This window comes from Scophthalmus maximus, chromosome 16 (genome assembly GCF_022379125.1).
Source record: "Scophthalmus maximus strain ysfricsl-2021 chromosome 16, ASM2237912v1, whole genome shotgun sequence".
Taxonomy (NCBI): Eukaryota; Metazoa; Chordata; class Actinopteri; order Pleuronectiformes; family Scophthalmidae; genus Scophthalmus; species Scophthalmus maximus.
The window spans coordinates 1899527-1915238 of record NC_061530.1 but is presented as its reverse complement, the minus strand read 5'-3'; the positions used below and the strand labels follow the sequence as shown (position 1 = coordinate 1915238).

The following is a 15712-nucleotide window of genomic DNA, read 5'->3' as shown; positions in this document are numbered from 1 at the left end:
GCCACTTAAAAACACATTGTTATAAAAATCCAGTAACACTCATCATAAATTACATAAATAATTCATAAATGTGAAGACGCATAGTAAAACCCCAAAGAGAACTTTGTTTTTTGGGGGAATCGGGAAACCTAACAGGTCAACATCATATATAATTCAACTTCATGCAGTATCAGGCTGATCAAACAATATTGATCATGCTTTCTTAAGTGTGAAAGAGGAAAACTTCAGTTTGACCTTGTTTTGAGAAGCTTAAAAGGTTTAAAGGGTGGAAAAATACTTTTTACAAAACTTTTTTATTTTATTTAAATGCCATTCAAAAATCTGACAGTGCAAGAACATTCCTGCCAATGGCATAATCAATGTTTTACTGTTGACTCATCACCTTCACCTGCTCTGAAATCAGGACAAGGGAATGGCCTTTAATCATAACCAACATTCATTCTTATTGTGCATTCATTTCTAAGGCAACATGGAGGATCAAGCAATCCCTTTGTCAACTCCAGTGGCTGTGGTTGGGAGTGTTGGCAGTTTATGCAGCAACATTGGCACATTTTTCCCTTCTAAACAGCTTGGTTAAAGGCAACATGTTACACATTGAGTTAGAGCGAGACAGACAAAGATTCCATTGATCACCATCTGGTGTAGACCTGATAAATCATTAAACCCTACATAGTCTACCCAAGCCGTTTCATTTACGATGGTCATATATCTTTTAAAATAATGAAAAATAATAAATAAACATACAAATCAAAGTGCCCAAATTCCAGTGTAAATGCCGAAAACAATTGGATGATTTCTCGCACTGTTGGCTGCTCCACTGTGTTGTTACTAGGATTTTAAAGACAAAGAGTCAAACTTGAAAAGTGGACATCTTATTGTCCATCAGCAAATCAAAATGACACCCTGCAAAACAATTTGTACCTTCTGGAGATGACCCCCACAATGTTAGATGCACATTTACTGTATGCACATACCCACATAGAAAACTTTGTATACAGTACAGTGTGTAATAAAGTGTTTAACTTTAACTAACAAATCTGCATATATTTCAATCCAACTTTTTCGGAACTTATGTAATTTGCTTTCTTGTAGAGGTTGATGAGAAGATTGATACCACTCTCATTACTGCATGTATTAAGGAACAGTCAGCAGCTGGGTGAGTAGTATAAAGACTGGAAACGGGAAATAGGTAGTCTGGCTCTATCCAAAAGTAAAAAAATCTGCCTAACACCTAAGCAAAATTATTAACACATTATTTCTCATTTATTTGACCTCACAGTGACAATTCCCCAGTAAAGGAGAAGGGAGACTTTCCAATCAACATTTGCCAATGCATGCCAGGGACAATGGGCTTCTCGTTAACTGTTGCTGTAGTGCAGTAGTGACCGTGTTAGCTTCAGTTCTAATGATGCTGACTGAACACCATCCTACCCTCACAATCCACTGTTGCAACAATCGTACTTTTGGTTTATAACTTGTAAATTAAATGTAATTGCTTTGTAATGCCTCCTAAGGCCTTTCTAAAGGAAATTCCATTCTGTGCTTAAAGGGGCAGTAAACCATTTTGGACAAGAGCTTGTTTCTCTTTGTTGTTGTGATTTATCAGCTCCGAAACCTCTGGTTTGGGAGACCGATTCACTTACCACCTGCTAGCTGCTCTCTTAACGTGTCGACGCATGATCTTTACAAACTGCACTCGCAGGGTTGTGTGGTGTGGTCTGCACCATTTTTTCCTTCGATTTACTGAGCCAGGGCTGAGCCGAAAAAACTGATTTTTTCGGCACACAGAACCGACAGCTAGCGTGCCCTGAGGAAGTATTTTCAGATTTTTACAAATCGTGTATTGCTTTAGAATCACTTACTGCCCCTTTAAAGACTTGCATGAGAGTGCTATGTTCTCATCTAACTCTTAGCAAGAAGAATTAACAAGCATCTTTCCTAAAATGTTGTGATGAATTCTGTTCATCTTGATCAACCTGAGGAGTGTTATGTTTATATGGCAGGAGTTTTTTCTGCACTGGCATCAGCTCGAGTTGAGCTCCTGGTGTAGTTCTGCAGCTTCTACAACTGGCACATTGTAGTGCCGATCATCCTCTGTGACGAGGCACACTGACGGCCAGTCGTCCTTATGGTCGTCTGGGTAGTAGGTGACAAACTCCTCTGTGTCAGTCTTGTACAGTCTGTAAACTTGAATGGTGAACTGCAAGGCGTAGCCCAGCAGGAACATCTCCACCTGAACAACACAGAGATGAATGCACAGTTAGAGAGGAACTTGATTTTAAACATACACTTCAAACAGCACAATGTTTAATCAGAGGCTCAGGCACATGATATTAATGGGGTGGGGTTTCTTTATGGAAAATTATGTCCTTCCTGAAACCTCCTCATTACCTGGGTCCCATGATGCAGAAACACTGCAGCTCAAAAGCAGAAACCAGCACAAGCACAGACATGTTTTTGCTGTCATATTCTGAGAATGTTACACACCCAAATTGTTGTTTTTGTTTGTTACCAAGTGTAAGAACGGTATTCAGCAAAAAATGTATCACCGAATCACAGCAGCTATAGTTGTTGTTTACCATAAAAGGTTCATGTAAATGCTCACTCCATGCCACGCGTTTATTGTATGTACTAGGGGTGGGCGATCCGGCCAAATGATCATATCACGATCTTTTGGCATAGAATCACAATCCACGATCCGAATCACGATTTTTCTCACCATCTCGGCCAGCGAACCCCAAATGGCGGCCTACGGGCCAGGTCCGGCCCACAAGAGGCAAATATCTGGCCTGCACCAACCCACTAACACATCTTTCATAACAGCTTCATAAAATGTGTGCGCCGCTCAAGTGTGTGTGCGCTCGCTGGTTGCGATCTGTTTTATCATAATGATAAATGCCGCAGCGACTCAAGTTGAACGAGAATTGTGTATCGGTGTGTCTTTCCCCACGCTGTTGTGGAACGTAAGGGGTTTGTCCCGAGCATGAGAGCGCTTCGGTCCTGGAAAAGGAAAACATTTCCTCTGCTTACAACTCCCGACTACGGTCCGGACTCTTGACGCCGGGCAGAAAAAGACCAACACTGTCCAAACAGCAAAAGAACATGACCTGCCCGAAAAAAGCGTAAAGTTGACCAGGAAAACCTTCAGTTCAAATCTGACTGGACCGATCAGTTTTGTTTTATTATACCAGACCAGCCAATGGTAAACCTAGGTGCTTGATATGCAGAGCAGCTGTCTGCAAAGCGGATATAAAGAACAAATATAAAATGAAAACAGGAAAGGTGGACAATACAATAAGAATCGTCAAACTAATTCGTAAAATAGAATACAAAAATTAAATATATATATAAATTAAAATAATACAAAAATAAAAGCAAATGACCCTTGCCTTAAGAAAAGAAAAATAATTATAATCTAATATTATTTGGTAAGCACATGTTCTAAAAGTGTCAAACTAATAATTTTGAAGGTGACAAACTGAAAATGTCGTTCTCTCTGTGTGTGTGTGTGTGTGTGTGTGTGTGTGTGTGTGTGTGTGTGTGTGTGTGTGTGTGTGTGTGTGTGTGTGTGTGTGTGTGTGTGTGTGTGTGTGTGTGTGTGTGTGTGTGTGTGTGTGTGTGTGTGTGTGTGTGTGTGTGTGTGTGTACTGTTGTCTTTGTTAATTTTTATATAAGAGTCAGATATATAAAGTTGTGTGGGTGCGTGGGCATGTTTAACTATTTGGGGAACCCTGATATAGGCTATCCCCCCAAAAAACAGGTGAGCAAACCCCCCCCCTCCCAAAAAAACCCCAAAAAAGTGAGTTTCTTATGTCAGAAAAAGACAAATAACAATAACATGAATTTTAAAAGATTCGGTCTTTGACTTAGACCAGCAGAAGTAGAGGGTACTTTCACTTTCACTAAATTCCTTGACAGATCACTGATGTTACCAACTTTACTTGCAAAACATGCACACAAAAAAAGAAATGTGCATGAGCATTTTCTTTTTCTCCACATGGAGCAGCCGGTCTGTCTCTGTGTCTCTCCATGCTGTGTCGGGTCGGGCAGTGAGAGCTGGACACGCCCCCTGCAGAGGACAAGCTCCGAGTAACAGAGCGCTCAGGATTGGGAAAGATTCATCACAGACAAATGCGTTAATTTCTTCAATACCGTTAGCAGCGCCGAATATGATAATATATAATAAAAAATGAATACCGGTTGCAATGAATGCACGCGCAGTTTTCCGTAACAAGAGCAACTTCCCCTTGATCTGTCCGTTTCCTCTGCAAAGCAGATCATATGCCAAATTACGAACATCTACGGTATAAAATTGTCAGGTGGCAAACCCCTAGTATGTACCCAGTACAGCAATCAGTACAAATGTTTTATGTCTTTTCAAGTGAGTCTGTGGTTGAGTCATAAATGAATAGAAAGAAGGCTCGGGTGAGTTTCCTGCACTTACCTGCTCCAGCCCGGCACTGAGGCCCACATGGCTCAGGTGGTTGGAGAGGAAGGCGCGTGGGCAGGCAGATGAGTCCCGCGCAAACAGCAGCCAGCAGAAGAGCGGGACGTCCTGGCCTCCCTGCATGCAGCTGTGCAGCTCCACCGCTCTGCCCAGCATCAGCAGCTTGAGAGCCTCCAGCAGCCCGAGCTCCTCCTCTCCACCCTGAAACACTCGCTCACACAGCTGTTGCCGCTCCACAGCGGAGGAGCAGTCCACGGCTGCCTGCCACTGGAAGAAATCAATGACTATTTTGATAAGCATTCAATTATGGAAGTCATTTAAGTACAAAAGCCAAACTGTTGGCACCACCAAAAGTTTGGCATTTGGTTAGTAAGGTTTGGGCAAACTGAGTCAACATTGCACACAAGCAATTTTTTGATTGCCCTCAATTTCTCAGGAAATAACATGGATACTAATGTTAGTACAATTTGGTGCAGACTATGTCTTTCTATTTTTCCAGTATAGGTTTGGCCCTGACAGAGGTATGTGCTCTACTGTGGGCTATTCTAATTTAATCAGGTTTTAGGCTATTTGACTAAATTCTTCATGTGAAGTGGAAATGGAATGTGAAAAAAACCACGCGCAGTTACTGACTTTAGTTCCTGAGGCTATTTGGTCAAAAAGCGGCTTTCAAGAATATTATCAACATACTCAAACATAACCTTAAAAAAACAACAACTGGTATTTACTGAAGGGCTATTGTATTGTACAGTCAGGTGCTTTTTTGCCCATTTCCTGTACACACATTAGTGCCTATAAAAAGTGACATTTGTGGAAGCAACAGACTAATCCAGTCTATTCCAAGTGCAACTATATGTGATCCATACAACCAGGCACAGAACCAGCACACAGCTTCCTCTTGTTGAGAAACAGAGGCCTGAGTGTGATTTTTAAAAAAAAATTATATATTGTAACCACTAGTTCCTCACAAGCACTGCGGTTTTAACAGTTGAAGCTACATCTTTGAAGTTGAGGGTCCGTCTTTCCCTGCAAATCCTTTAGAGTATAACAAGGCTGTGTTAATGACGAATGGGGAAAAAAAGCCATGAGGGACGAGGCTTTGCAGAATTCACAAAACTGCCTCTCTTTAACATATGGTAGTAATCATATCCAAAAGCCCTGTGAATGAATATCAATGCCCTCACAGTACATGGATAGCATAAAAATAGTGCTGTGGTTTGCTGGCTCCATGTCTTAAAAAATACTTTCGCTCCATATGTATGTTTGGGAGCAGATCTGCAGCCACTACCTCACTTCGGAGAAGCTCCATGTAACTTTTTAGCTGCTGGGTAACATCTCCTGTTCCATCTCTCTGCAGGCACTCCCCAGGAAATTTCCACTGTTTTACCAGACCTTCCTGTGCTTCCAGTTTCTTTAGCAGCTGTAAACACACAGAAACAAAGTGGTAAGATATCACATCAGCAGCATTAACAGCAGCTGAAGAACTCATGGAATTAAAGCAAAAAAAGAAAAAAACTTTTTTTTTTAGCATAACTAACTAGCTCACCTATACCTACTTTCTCTTTTCAATTTCCACAAATTAGGGTTGATTACTGTTAGACACTGTGACCTTCAATTGAAGGTGCTTCTGATTATCCCTGGTAGATTTCTTTCATTGTTAAGAGTAGGTGGAAAAAAACTGTTATGAGAAATTTCTTAGTTTAAAAAAATCCACCAATACTCATTTTCAGCTCATTTTGTATAAGCTATGTAAACACGGTTTGTTTATGTTTAGTTTAACCTAACAAACAACAACAAAAAAGATAATTAAGGCTGTTTACCAGGTGTCACTACGAGGAGGGCTAACTACCTTGGAATAATACATGAACACTTCCAAGTTGGAACAAAGAGTGTTTCATTTGTTATCCTCATTCTGCCAACATTATGGGAATGCAGCATTAACCAATAGTCAACTGATACAATCTATCAAAAATGAGCATTTACCATAGCCGTGTCCTCGTCCTGCAGCCACGCAGGTAGCTGGGTGCAGTGGGAGAGCACCTGGAACAGTGTGGCTCTGAGTGCACAGTAGTTGTCTCCCCTCACTCTCCTCAAGCTGCCAAACTTCTGGGACATCTCTTCATAACCCTAGAGCAGCAGACACGGACACCACAGGAAGTCTCTTAGACATTAATGAGAAAAAATTTTATGGTCAACTTTTTTTAGTCTTATTGACCACTCAAAGTGCTTTAAAGTCTAATTCACCCATTCGCACATATTCATACAGCGCTTCTATACAAAACTCTTTTTCTATCACATCATGCATACACTCCTGGCGCAGCCATCAGGGAGAATTCAGGGTTAGGTGTTTTGCCCAAGGACACATCGGTAGGCAGACTGGGGGAGCTGGGAATCCAACCATTGACCTTCTTGTTAGTGGACGACCCTCTCTACCTCCTGAGCCACAGCCGCCAAAATAAAATTAACAACTGGCTTTAATCTGAAACACTTATACCCAAGAGCTACAGGCACCAACCTTTCTAATGAGAGCACTTTTGGCAGTATTTCCTTTCCACTCTCTTTCGCTGTAAAATAGAATATCCACTGCCTTGGCCAGACTGCATCTGTCCTCCACCTTTAAGACTGAGTGAGAGAAAGAAGAGATTAAGCTGATGTGATGGACAAAACAAAAGGACAACTGTCTAGGTTCTGGATGACAAAACAAAGGTAGTGTTGTTTCTAATCCCTGATGCAGTTTCATCATGTCGATGTGTGATTTGGATGTACTGACATGTTGTTTTGAACACTGACGGTGCTCCTGGTTTACTATGTTGTGACACTGACATCTCTTCAGCCCCTCTATACAGGTCTTCTTCACTAAAAGGAAAAAAAAACATGACTGAACTTTCAAATACATAAATAAGTATGACAGTATTTTATATTTTTCTGATTAATAACAGGTATTTCCCAATGCAGATAAGGCCTGATGTCATTTATTCCTCTGTGCCATAGACCTGTCATCCAAAGCTATTAAAATCACATCAGAGTTGCACTCCTACCATAAACGTGCAATGTACTTCAGTCAATCCTAAATTTCTGGAACTGTAAAAACTTGTCAAAAGTGTGTGTATGTGTGTGTGTGTGTATGAATATTAAAGGAACTTTACAGATGTGACCCATGTTTTAGATTCAGTAGGAAGCAGTGGGCGTGGCGTTAAGTCAAGTAAAGTGTGACCCACGAATTTAATTACGTTTTTGTAAGGAAAAAATGTTTTGAAGTTGTGGTTGTGAAAAATAAATCCTTAAAGGGTAACTGTGACTGTTTTGATTTTGAATAAGCATTACGTGTTGGGTAGGCTGTATTGCTGTGCATCGTTATTCCTGCAGAAAGATGCAATGCGTTCTAAAAATATATTTAGAAAATTGAGTACTCTATTGGCCCTCTAGGAATTGATGCGATCCCTCGCTCTTGAAATTTACTACTCGTGCCCATCCCTGATTTTGATCTTTTCATGGGATTTGTTGACAAAAAGATTAATATAACATCCTTTAAACTCAGTTAATTATTTTTCCATTTGTATATATATATATATATATATATATATATACTGTATATATATATATATATATTCCACACCATGACAAATAAATGCCTATATATATATATAGTGAGTGTATATATATATATATATATATATATATATATACTCACTGAGGATTAACATGATTCTGTCTTGCCATACAGTTTTAAACAATCCTTTGCTGTGCTGTGACCCACTTCAACAACTTTTTCAGATTTAGAGACATTATTAGATTTTCTGACTTAATCTTTCACCTGAAAAATGGATAAATACAGGACTATAAAGCAACCAAAGACTATCTTTACAAACCTGTTTCCCAGGTGTGTGTCAGCAGAGTTTTCCTTCACTGTGACAGGTTCCAGTTCAACTGTGACATCAGCGGCTGTGCTCCATGTTAGCTGCTCCTCTTTTCCAGTTAACTCCTGCATCTCAGCATCCTTCCCAGCCGAAGTCTCAGTCTCAGAGGAAGCGCTTTTCGCCTCCTCCTCCATCACATCCTCCTCCTCCACTTTGGGGACATCCACATCTTTATTCTGCACTTTCACCATCATTTCCTCCCCAATATCTTGTTTGATGTTCTCCTTGGCCTCCTTCAAGCTCGTAGCTGAACACTCAGAATGTGGTTTTGCATTCTGATCTGACTTTGGGCTGGACAGTGATAGTTATACAACGAAAATTTCACTTGACATATTTTCATATCAAAACAGTATTAAACTAAATGTGCGATTAAAATGACATGTTATGTCATGCAACCTTTATTCATTTGCACAAATATTGTGGGAAAAGGAAAGTAAGAAGGTATGAAAAACAGAAGAATGGTTTTATGCTGTGGTATCTCTACACCCCCTAGTGGTCACAATGCGAAAATCAAAACATAAATACACACTACAAAAACAACTGACTCTGAACTGACTGACCTCTCGGTGGCGTCTGCCGGAGCTGTGGTCTCTGACTCCCTGACAGACTTGGCGGAGTCTTGCTCCTCACCACTGTGGTCGAGTCCCTTGGGCTCTGATGCAGGAGAAGACTCAGAGTATTCATGGCTCTTAATGTCTTCAGGACCAGCCTGCTTGCACAATAAAGAACTTCCAGTGTCTGAATCCTCTGTCACAGAACTGGATACAAATGGGAGAAAGATAGAAATGTATCACTGACTGCTAAAAAGCAGGGGTGGTCAATTAAGAATAATGCCGTAATTAATTTTGATATCACGATATTGATATACTGAATGTATCGTGATTTAGTACATAAACAGATTAACAATTTATAGAACTTATTAGATGGGATTTTCCATTTTAAAAACTTGACAAATCAAGTTAGTTATATTCATGTGACTCTTGTACAGCCATAAAGCAGCCTCACTTTATTTATGATTTTGCAGCTCCGCCTTCAAGGGCTTAATACAGCCATTATTATAAAAGGGATGATGATAACAGTAAAGGTGACCTTGGAATAGCATGGATCCTGAAAAAAAATCTGCCATATTTAGAGGACTGATATCTATGAGTGTGTGCAATTAAGTACGACTTGATTGGGCCTTGGCGGAGGTACAGTATGCTCTGTATGGACAGCCATTCTAGTTTGTTTGTTTTTCAGCAGGATTATCCAAAAACTACTAAGCGTATTTCCACAAAACTTGGTAGAAGGATGGGATATAGGAAAGAACCTAGTGTGTGAAATTTGGTGCAGACCCAATCACAAATTAGGATCTAGCAAATTGAAATGGACTGTTGGGCCTTGTTGGAGGAATGCTGTCTACTCAGTGCCATTCTTGTTTGGTTATTCAATTTGTTGATTCAATTTATCAAAAACTATTTTGACAATCAAATAATAATTTTTTGAAGCAAAAATGTCAAATGTCTTGCTGTTTACTTCTCAAATATTAGAGTGTTATGCTTTTTTGGTCATACAGGATAGTAAAGTGAATCTTTTGGTTTGGGACTGTTGTTCAAACAGAAAAAATACAAGACAGCTGAATGTCCTCATAGTCTGTGGGAAAAACAGGCACTTTTTTCAGACAAACCACCGAGCCAATTAATCAAAAAAGTCATTGGTTTCATATTGTTAACCTAGACCTAATTTAAAATAAATAAAAAATCATTGTTGTCATGTGACTTACCAGCTGGGAGCCTCTTTGTCAGTCTCCTGACTGACCACAGAGATGGAAATCACCTCATAAGCTGCTGCTTCCAGCTTAGTGTTTGGCAGCGACAACACTTGACTATTTTGAGAAAACTCTGATGGTTCGGTTACTGCATTGTCAAAAGAAACCTTGGAGCCTGTTTCTTCCCTATCATCATGAGAAGTGCTCAATGCAATATGCTCTGTTGCTGAGATTGTGTCAGTAAGCAGAGGCTTTTCATGGAGGACTGACTCAGCTGTGAGTAAAATGCCACCTGGGACTTTGTCCCGCAAAGAGGCTGGATTTTCTTCTTCTGGCACCTCTTTCCTTTCTGTAAAAACTTCCCAATCAGCTGCAGTGTGGGCTTTCTGCTGGGAATTTAAAGGGAAATTCAGAAGTTCAGCTTGTTCATTATCGCCTACAGATTCCTCCTTATCTTCATCTTGTGCACTAGGGGAATTTTCTTTGAGTGTAAACCCTTTGGAGAGACAAGGCATTGCTGATTGAATGCTTTCCTTCTTCAACGGTCCATTCTCCTGAGTGTTTTTGGGCTCCGTCTCTCCATTCTCAGCACGCTGCTTCACCTGCACAGCCTCAGCCTTTTCCTCCACGTTTATATCGGCCTCATCATGTGGTTTCCTGAGTGGTATAACACAGAGAGGATGAGCGATGTCACACAATACAACAAAAACTCCCAAACCTAAATTAAGTTAGTAAAATAAGTCATGAGAAAAATGAACAGGAACCCTAAGTAGATATGTACAGTCAGGTTCATAAGTATTTGGACAGTGACATAATTTTTGCTTCTGTATACCTCACCACACAATGAATGTGAAAGAAAGCAGTCAATATGTGATTGAAGTGTAGACCTTTCAGGATTTATTCAGGGGGTTTCAATTAAGTATTTCATAAACCCCTTAAGGAATGACAGCTGTTTTGACACAGTCCCTTTATTTACAGTACATAGGCGTATCATTGTCAAAGTTAATAATCAAGAGATGCCTTCATGAATGTTAAACGAGCCAGAAACATGCCAGAAACGAGCATTTGACTAAAAGTACCTGATATTTTCAAATGTCTCCCACAAAAACGACAACACTCGTTCACAGACATTGTGGACTAATCATTACAGACATCTCTCTACACGCTCTAGTCTGTTGACATTTTTGCATCACTCAACAGATGTCACGTGATTCATCTGCATCCGTTGGTAATGCCTCGAAAATGAACCGAGATGTCCCAGACGACAACGCATTTGAGCTGTCTACGCCAGGCTACTGTCAAAAAATGTTATAGGCAGTTTTAAAGGGGCGATTACAGCGATTCTAAAGCAATACACGTTTTGTAAAAATCAGCGAATATTTCCTCACGGTCCACTAGCTGTTGGTTCTGTGCGCGCTGGACAAAATTCTGGGTTTTCGGCGCACCCTTGGCTCTCTAAATCGAGAAAAAAAAAGGCTTGGGTCACGCCACACAACACTGCGAGTACAGTTTGTAAACATCACGCATCGACACGTTAAGAGACATGCTGGCAGGAAGCGCTGCAACTCAGGGGTTTTGGCCTAGTGGTTAGCGGTCCAAAATCGCTTTCTGCCCCTTACGGCTACCAGTGGAAGTGAGTGTTTATTGATTATGAAACAGCTTGATGATGTGAGCAATGATGGAATTATCAGGATGAATGAGGTGTTACTATGTGCTACTTTCCGTTCCGATTCAGCCAAATCCTGCAAAACCGATTGCATGGCACTTTCACAGTTCAGATGGATAAAGTCCTCAACGGAAGCAACACAAGATCTCATTGCAGAGAAATGGGATATTCTTCAGTTTCCAAGTCAATCAACTGATCTCACCCCGATAGAGCTTTTCAGTTACTGAAGACAAAACTGAAGGCACAAAGAGCTACAAATAAGCAGCTGCTGTAAACGCCTATCAAAGCATCTCAAGGGAGGAAACTCAGCATTTGGTGATATCCATGAGTTCCAGGCTTCAGGCAGCCAATAATTGCAAATCAAAGTATTAAAGAAGGCATACTATGCTCACTTTTCATAATTTTAATTAGGGTTATTACTTGAAAAGGTTTACGTGCTGAAATGTTCAGTAAACACGTCATTTTCCTCAGACTGTCCATTCCTGCAGCTCCTCTTTTCAGCCTCTGTCTGAAACACTTGGTTTTACCTCCTGTTTTAAGGCCCCCCTCCCAATGAAGCCCAATCTGCTCTGATTGGCCAGCTGGCCCACTCTGTTCGAATTGGTTAACCAAACCAAAATTGTGTCACTGTCCAAATATGTGACCACAAAAAAGGTTTTGCTCTGTCAAGTTGTTTGAAGATTTTTGCTGGATTGTTGATGAGGAAGAAACAAGAGACCTCAAGTGAAAAGAATAATTTGTCTATATCTCTTTGCACCAGCCACTGGAGCACGAAATATTACAATTTCTTATTCTGAAACCTTTCAAGACCTCTGGAAGCCCCCTCATTATATCTGTGACCTCATTTCTCTGTACGCTTGTTGAAATATCACCACCTATGCAAACATTTGGGAAAATTATAATTTACTATATTACCTGTTAAAGCTTTAAAGGTAGTATTGTCATCTCATCTTAATCTACTTTCTGTCTGTAAAGATTAAATGTGTTTCCAAATCAAAACCAACATTTAAATCCATTATTTCATTTATGTCTTGGGAAACATTTCAGTCCTGAAAATCTGTTGAATGTGCTCCATATTTCCTTTACGGAGCCAGTTCAAATAGTGGTTATGATTAGTTTCTTTGTTAAAGTTTGTCTGAGCAATAAAACCTACTGGGGAAATTGAGAAATTTAGAATGTGTCACTGGAAATGATCTTTGCCACCTGTATCAAGTCAGAGCCACACAGAGCATTCAGGCCACCTTACTGGACTCCCAACCTCTCTTAACACTCAGATTTGCCTATGATATACAGTATAACCAAAAAACTGAGAAACACAAGAGATAGCTGTTGTAAAAAAAACAAAAAAACCCTGATTGCCTCACCTCATGTCATCACCTCCATCAGGACCACATGAGCCCTCAACAACTGTTTCAACCGTGGGCACCGTGGCCTTTGAATCATTTTTCAGTAAAACACTTCTTTCCTCCGTGCTGCCACAGGGACTCTCAGTGTGACAGCAGCTGTTCCCCATCTGCTTGCTCCCTCTTGCTAGGGAAGTCGGACGGGTTGTAGGCTGAATGGTGACCTCTGGTCTAAAACCACCGCAAGTGACCAGATGAGTCGTTGAAACCTGAAGATTTCAGGAGTCCATGGTCAAGCTGCTGCTAAAGCCAAAAAGTTACCATGTTTGTGGTTGATGGGTTGATACCTAAAGGCGAAAAACGGTGATAGATTATTGAATCAATGATTAGCACACTTTTATCATCACTATTTGTTTCCTGATTAACCAATGATTGGGTCATTCTGTGTCAAATCAGTTGAGGTAGTTGCAGATTTGGTTCAAACATTATTAACCTAGTCTGTTTCATGAATTGATCCCATAATTAAGGGAAAGATTGTCCCTAGCCTCACCAAACTTTATAGAGGGCAGACAGACATGTTTCCTGTACATGAAAAAAATAAAAGGCCTGTACTGCATGCCGTTTTATTTTCATATAGGAACTTTGGTTAAAAGTTCCTATATGAAAGATATATTTTACCCAAAGATAATGTTTTTTAATTACATCTTTTGTTTAATAAGTATCTTGTGCTCTCACAGCCTTCTCTTGGACACTAACACTTTGTTAATTAAATTATTATACATTGAGCCTTTTCCACACACATTTTCCTGTTTTCCTGTTTCCAATTCCACCCCACATACCATTTTGGTCCTATGAAAATGTATGAAAAATGTTACCACACTTTGTTAAATTCATAATATCTTCATGTCCATTGGTGGTAGATACCTCAAATATTGGCACAAAGTGAATAAAAGATTACATTTGTAGAAAAAATATATAATTAATATCATATACCTGCAAAAAACATGAGTTTATAGTACCCTTAATATCACTTTGTTTTTATTCTAGGGCCTTATAGAATATCATTAGGCATTTGGTACAAACTTTTAATGCTTCAGTCATATAGAAAACATGTTTATCTCTTCTGTCGTAACATGTTTGGTCAGGCTAAGAATAACAATATTGATTTCCAAATGTGACCACGGCCATGCCCAGATAAGGCATTTCTCAGACAAAAATAAAAAAGACATTGGAATTATTTGGTAAAAATATTACACAGGTCTTGGTTCAGGACCCAAATATTAAATAGACAAACTCGTAACAGTCTGAATAGTCTAAGACAGTGCTGCTGGAGTCGGTCTGATTTGACATTGTATGACCCTCATGGTTTGTCTATGAAATGTCAGAAAAGGGGGCAAAGCCTTTGATAGTTCCCCAAAGCCCAGTGACATCATTATCATCATGTCATGTTTTGACCAGCCAACAGTCCAAAACCCAAAGATTAAGTTTACAAAATTCTACATCAAAGCAAAGAACCAGTAAATGTTACCTGAACGAATGACTGACACAATTAACCAATTATCAAATTAGATAATTTACGTATCATTTCTGCTCTAGATATACGGCTACCAAAATGCTGTCCTATTTAATAACCCATATCCTCTATAGTTCCAAGTAGTGTGATAAATTGTGATAGCTGTGAATGTAATGTACCAGAAATTGTGACCTGTAGTTTCTGTGGTACTGAAGCATTATTAAAGACCACATATAAGCATATTGCAGATATTAGATATATGTGCTATCACAGCTACTGCTATTTGTGACTGTTACTTTGTATCTAAATAAGATACGGTCACAATATTGGTGACCATATCAAATTGTATAATCCTCTTTAAATTTTATGTTGGAACCATTTTTTTTCCAACTATCGAAAGATAGCATGTGATGATGTAGGATTAAAAATATTTTTGCTGTAGTAATATGGCTAAAATATCTGCTTGGTCACATAATTCGTTGTAAGAGCCGTTTCTACGATTTTAAACCAAAGCTACACACCATTGTTAGACTCAATGCAAGTAATTAACAGCACGTTTCACACTACACAATCATCTGTCACTGCTGTATTAACCCGTGATAGTGCCAAACAACATACCTCCGTTGAGATTTAACAGTCGACACACTCCTCACGCTCTCACTCTCGTACCAACTGTTCCTGTTTCACTTTTAGTTAGCTGGAATATGAGCTGAAGTTAGCTAGACAGCTAGCTGCGGTAAACTTAAACACAAACATGCGCTGCTAAACAGTGACCGCTGCTCATGTGAAACACCGCTGCCACCGTGGTTTCCTGTCCTTGTGACTATACCATTTTCGTTTGACGCGGCACATTTTTAAAAAAATGCGGGGATTCACAGCGGAATCTGCTGGGACGTACCTTTAGCTAGCTAGAGCAGCGGGGTCACGGCTCTGTCCGAGCGCATGACGTCACGCTCATGTGAGCCCTGCGCGCCGACAGTGTTGCTACGTTCAAGTGCTCCTCGAAAACTACAAACTTGTTTCAGATCGGTGTGTTTTTTTACGTTAATGTGGAAACAATTGGTCACTTGATCAATTAT

General features: G+C 39.9%; 1 protein-coding gene across 3 annotated transcripts; it reads right to left on the bottom strand.

Annotated features, from left to right (window-relative positions):
• Positions 1-274: 274 nt before the first annotated feature.
• Positions 275-15643, bottom strand: LOC118287047. Of its 3 annotated transcripts, none has more exons than XM_035611767.2 (11): positions 15532-15643; positions 13142-13467; positions 10127-10768; positions 8925-9122; positions 8317-8655; positions 7218-7303; positions 6963-7069; positions 6431-6574; positions 5736-5867; positions 4445-4714; positions 275-2233 (listed from the first exon to the last, which is right to left on the bottom strand). In XM_035611767.2, exons 2-11 carry the CDS (start codon positions 13288-13290, stop codon positions 2024-2026), a joined length of 2277 nt encoding a protein of 758 aa, XP_035467660.1. In that variant the 5' UTR covers positions 13291-13467; positions 15532-15643; the 3' UTR covers positions 275-2023. The 3 variants fall into 3 exon arrangements, with proteins under 3 accessions (XP_035467660.1, XP_035467659.1, XP_035467661.1); XM_035611766.2 differs by lacking the exon at positions 15532-15643 and adding an exon at positions 15252-15525; XM_035611768.2 differs by lacking the exon at positions 13142-13467 and having other exon boundaries at positions 15532-15641.
• Between the last annotated feature and the right edge of the window lie 69 nt (positions 15644-15712).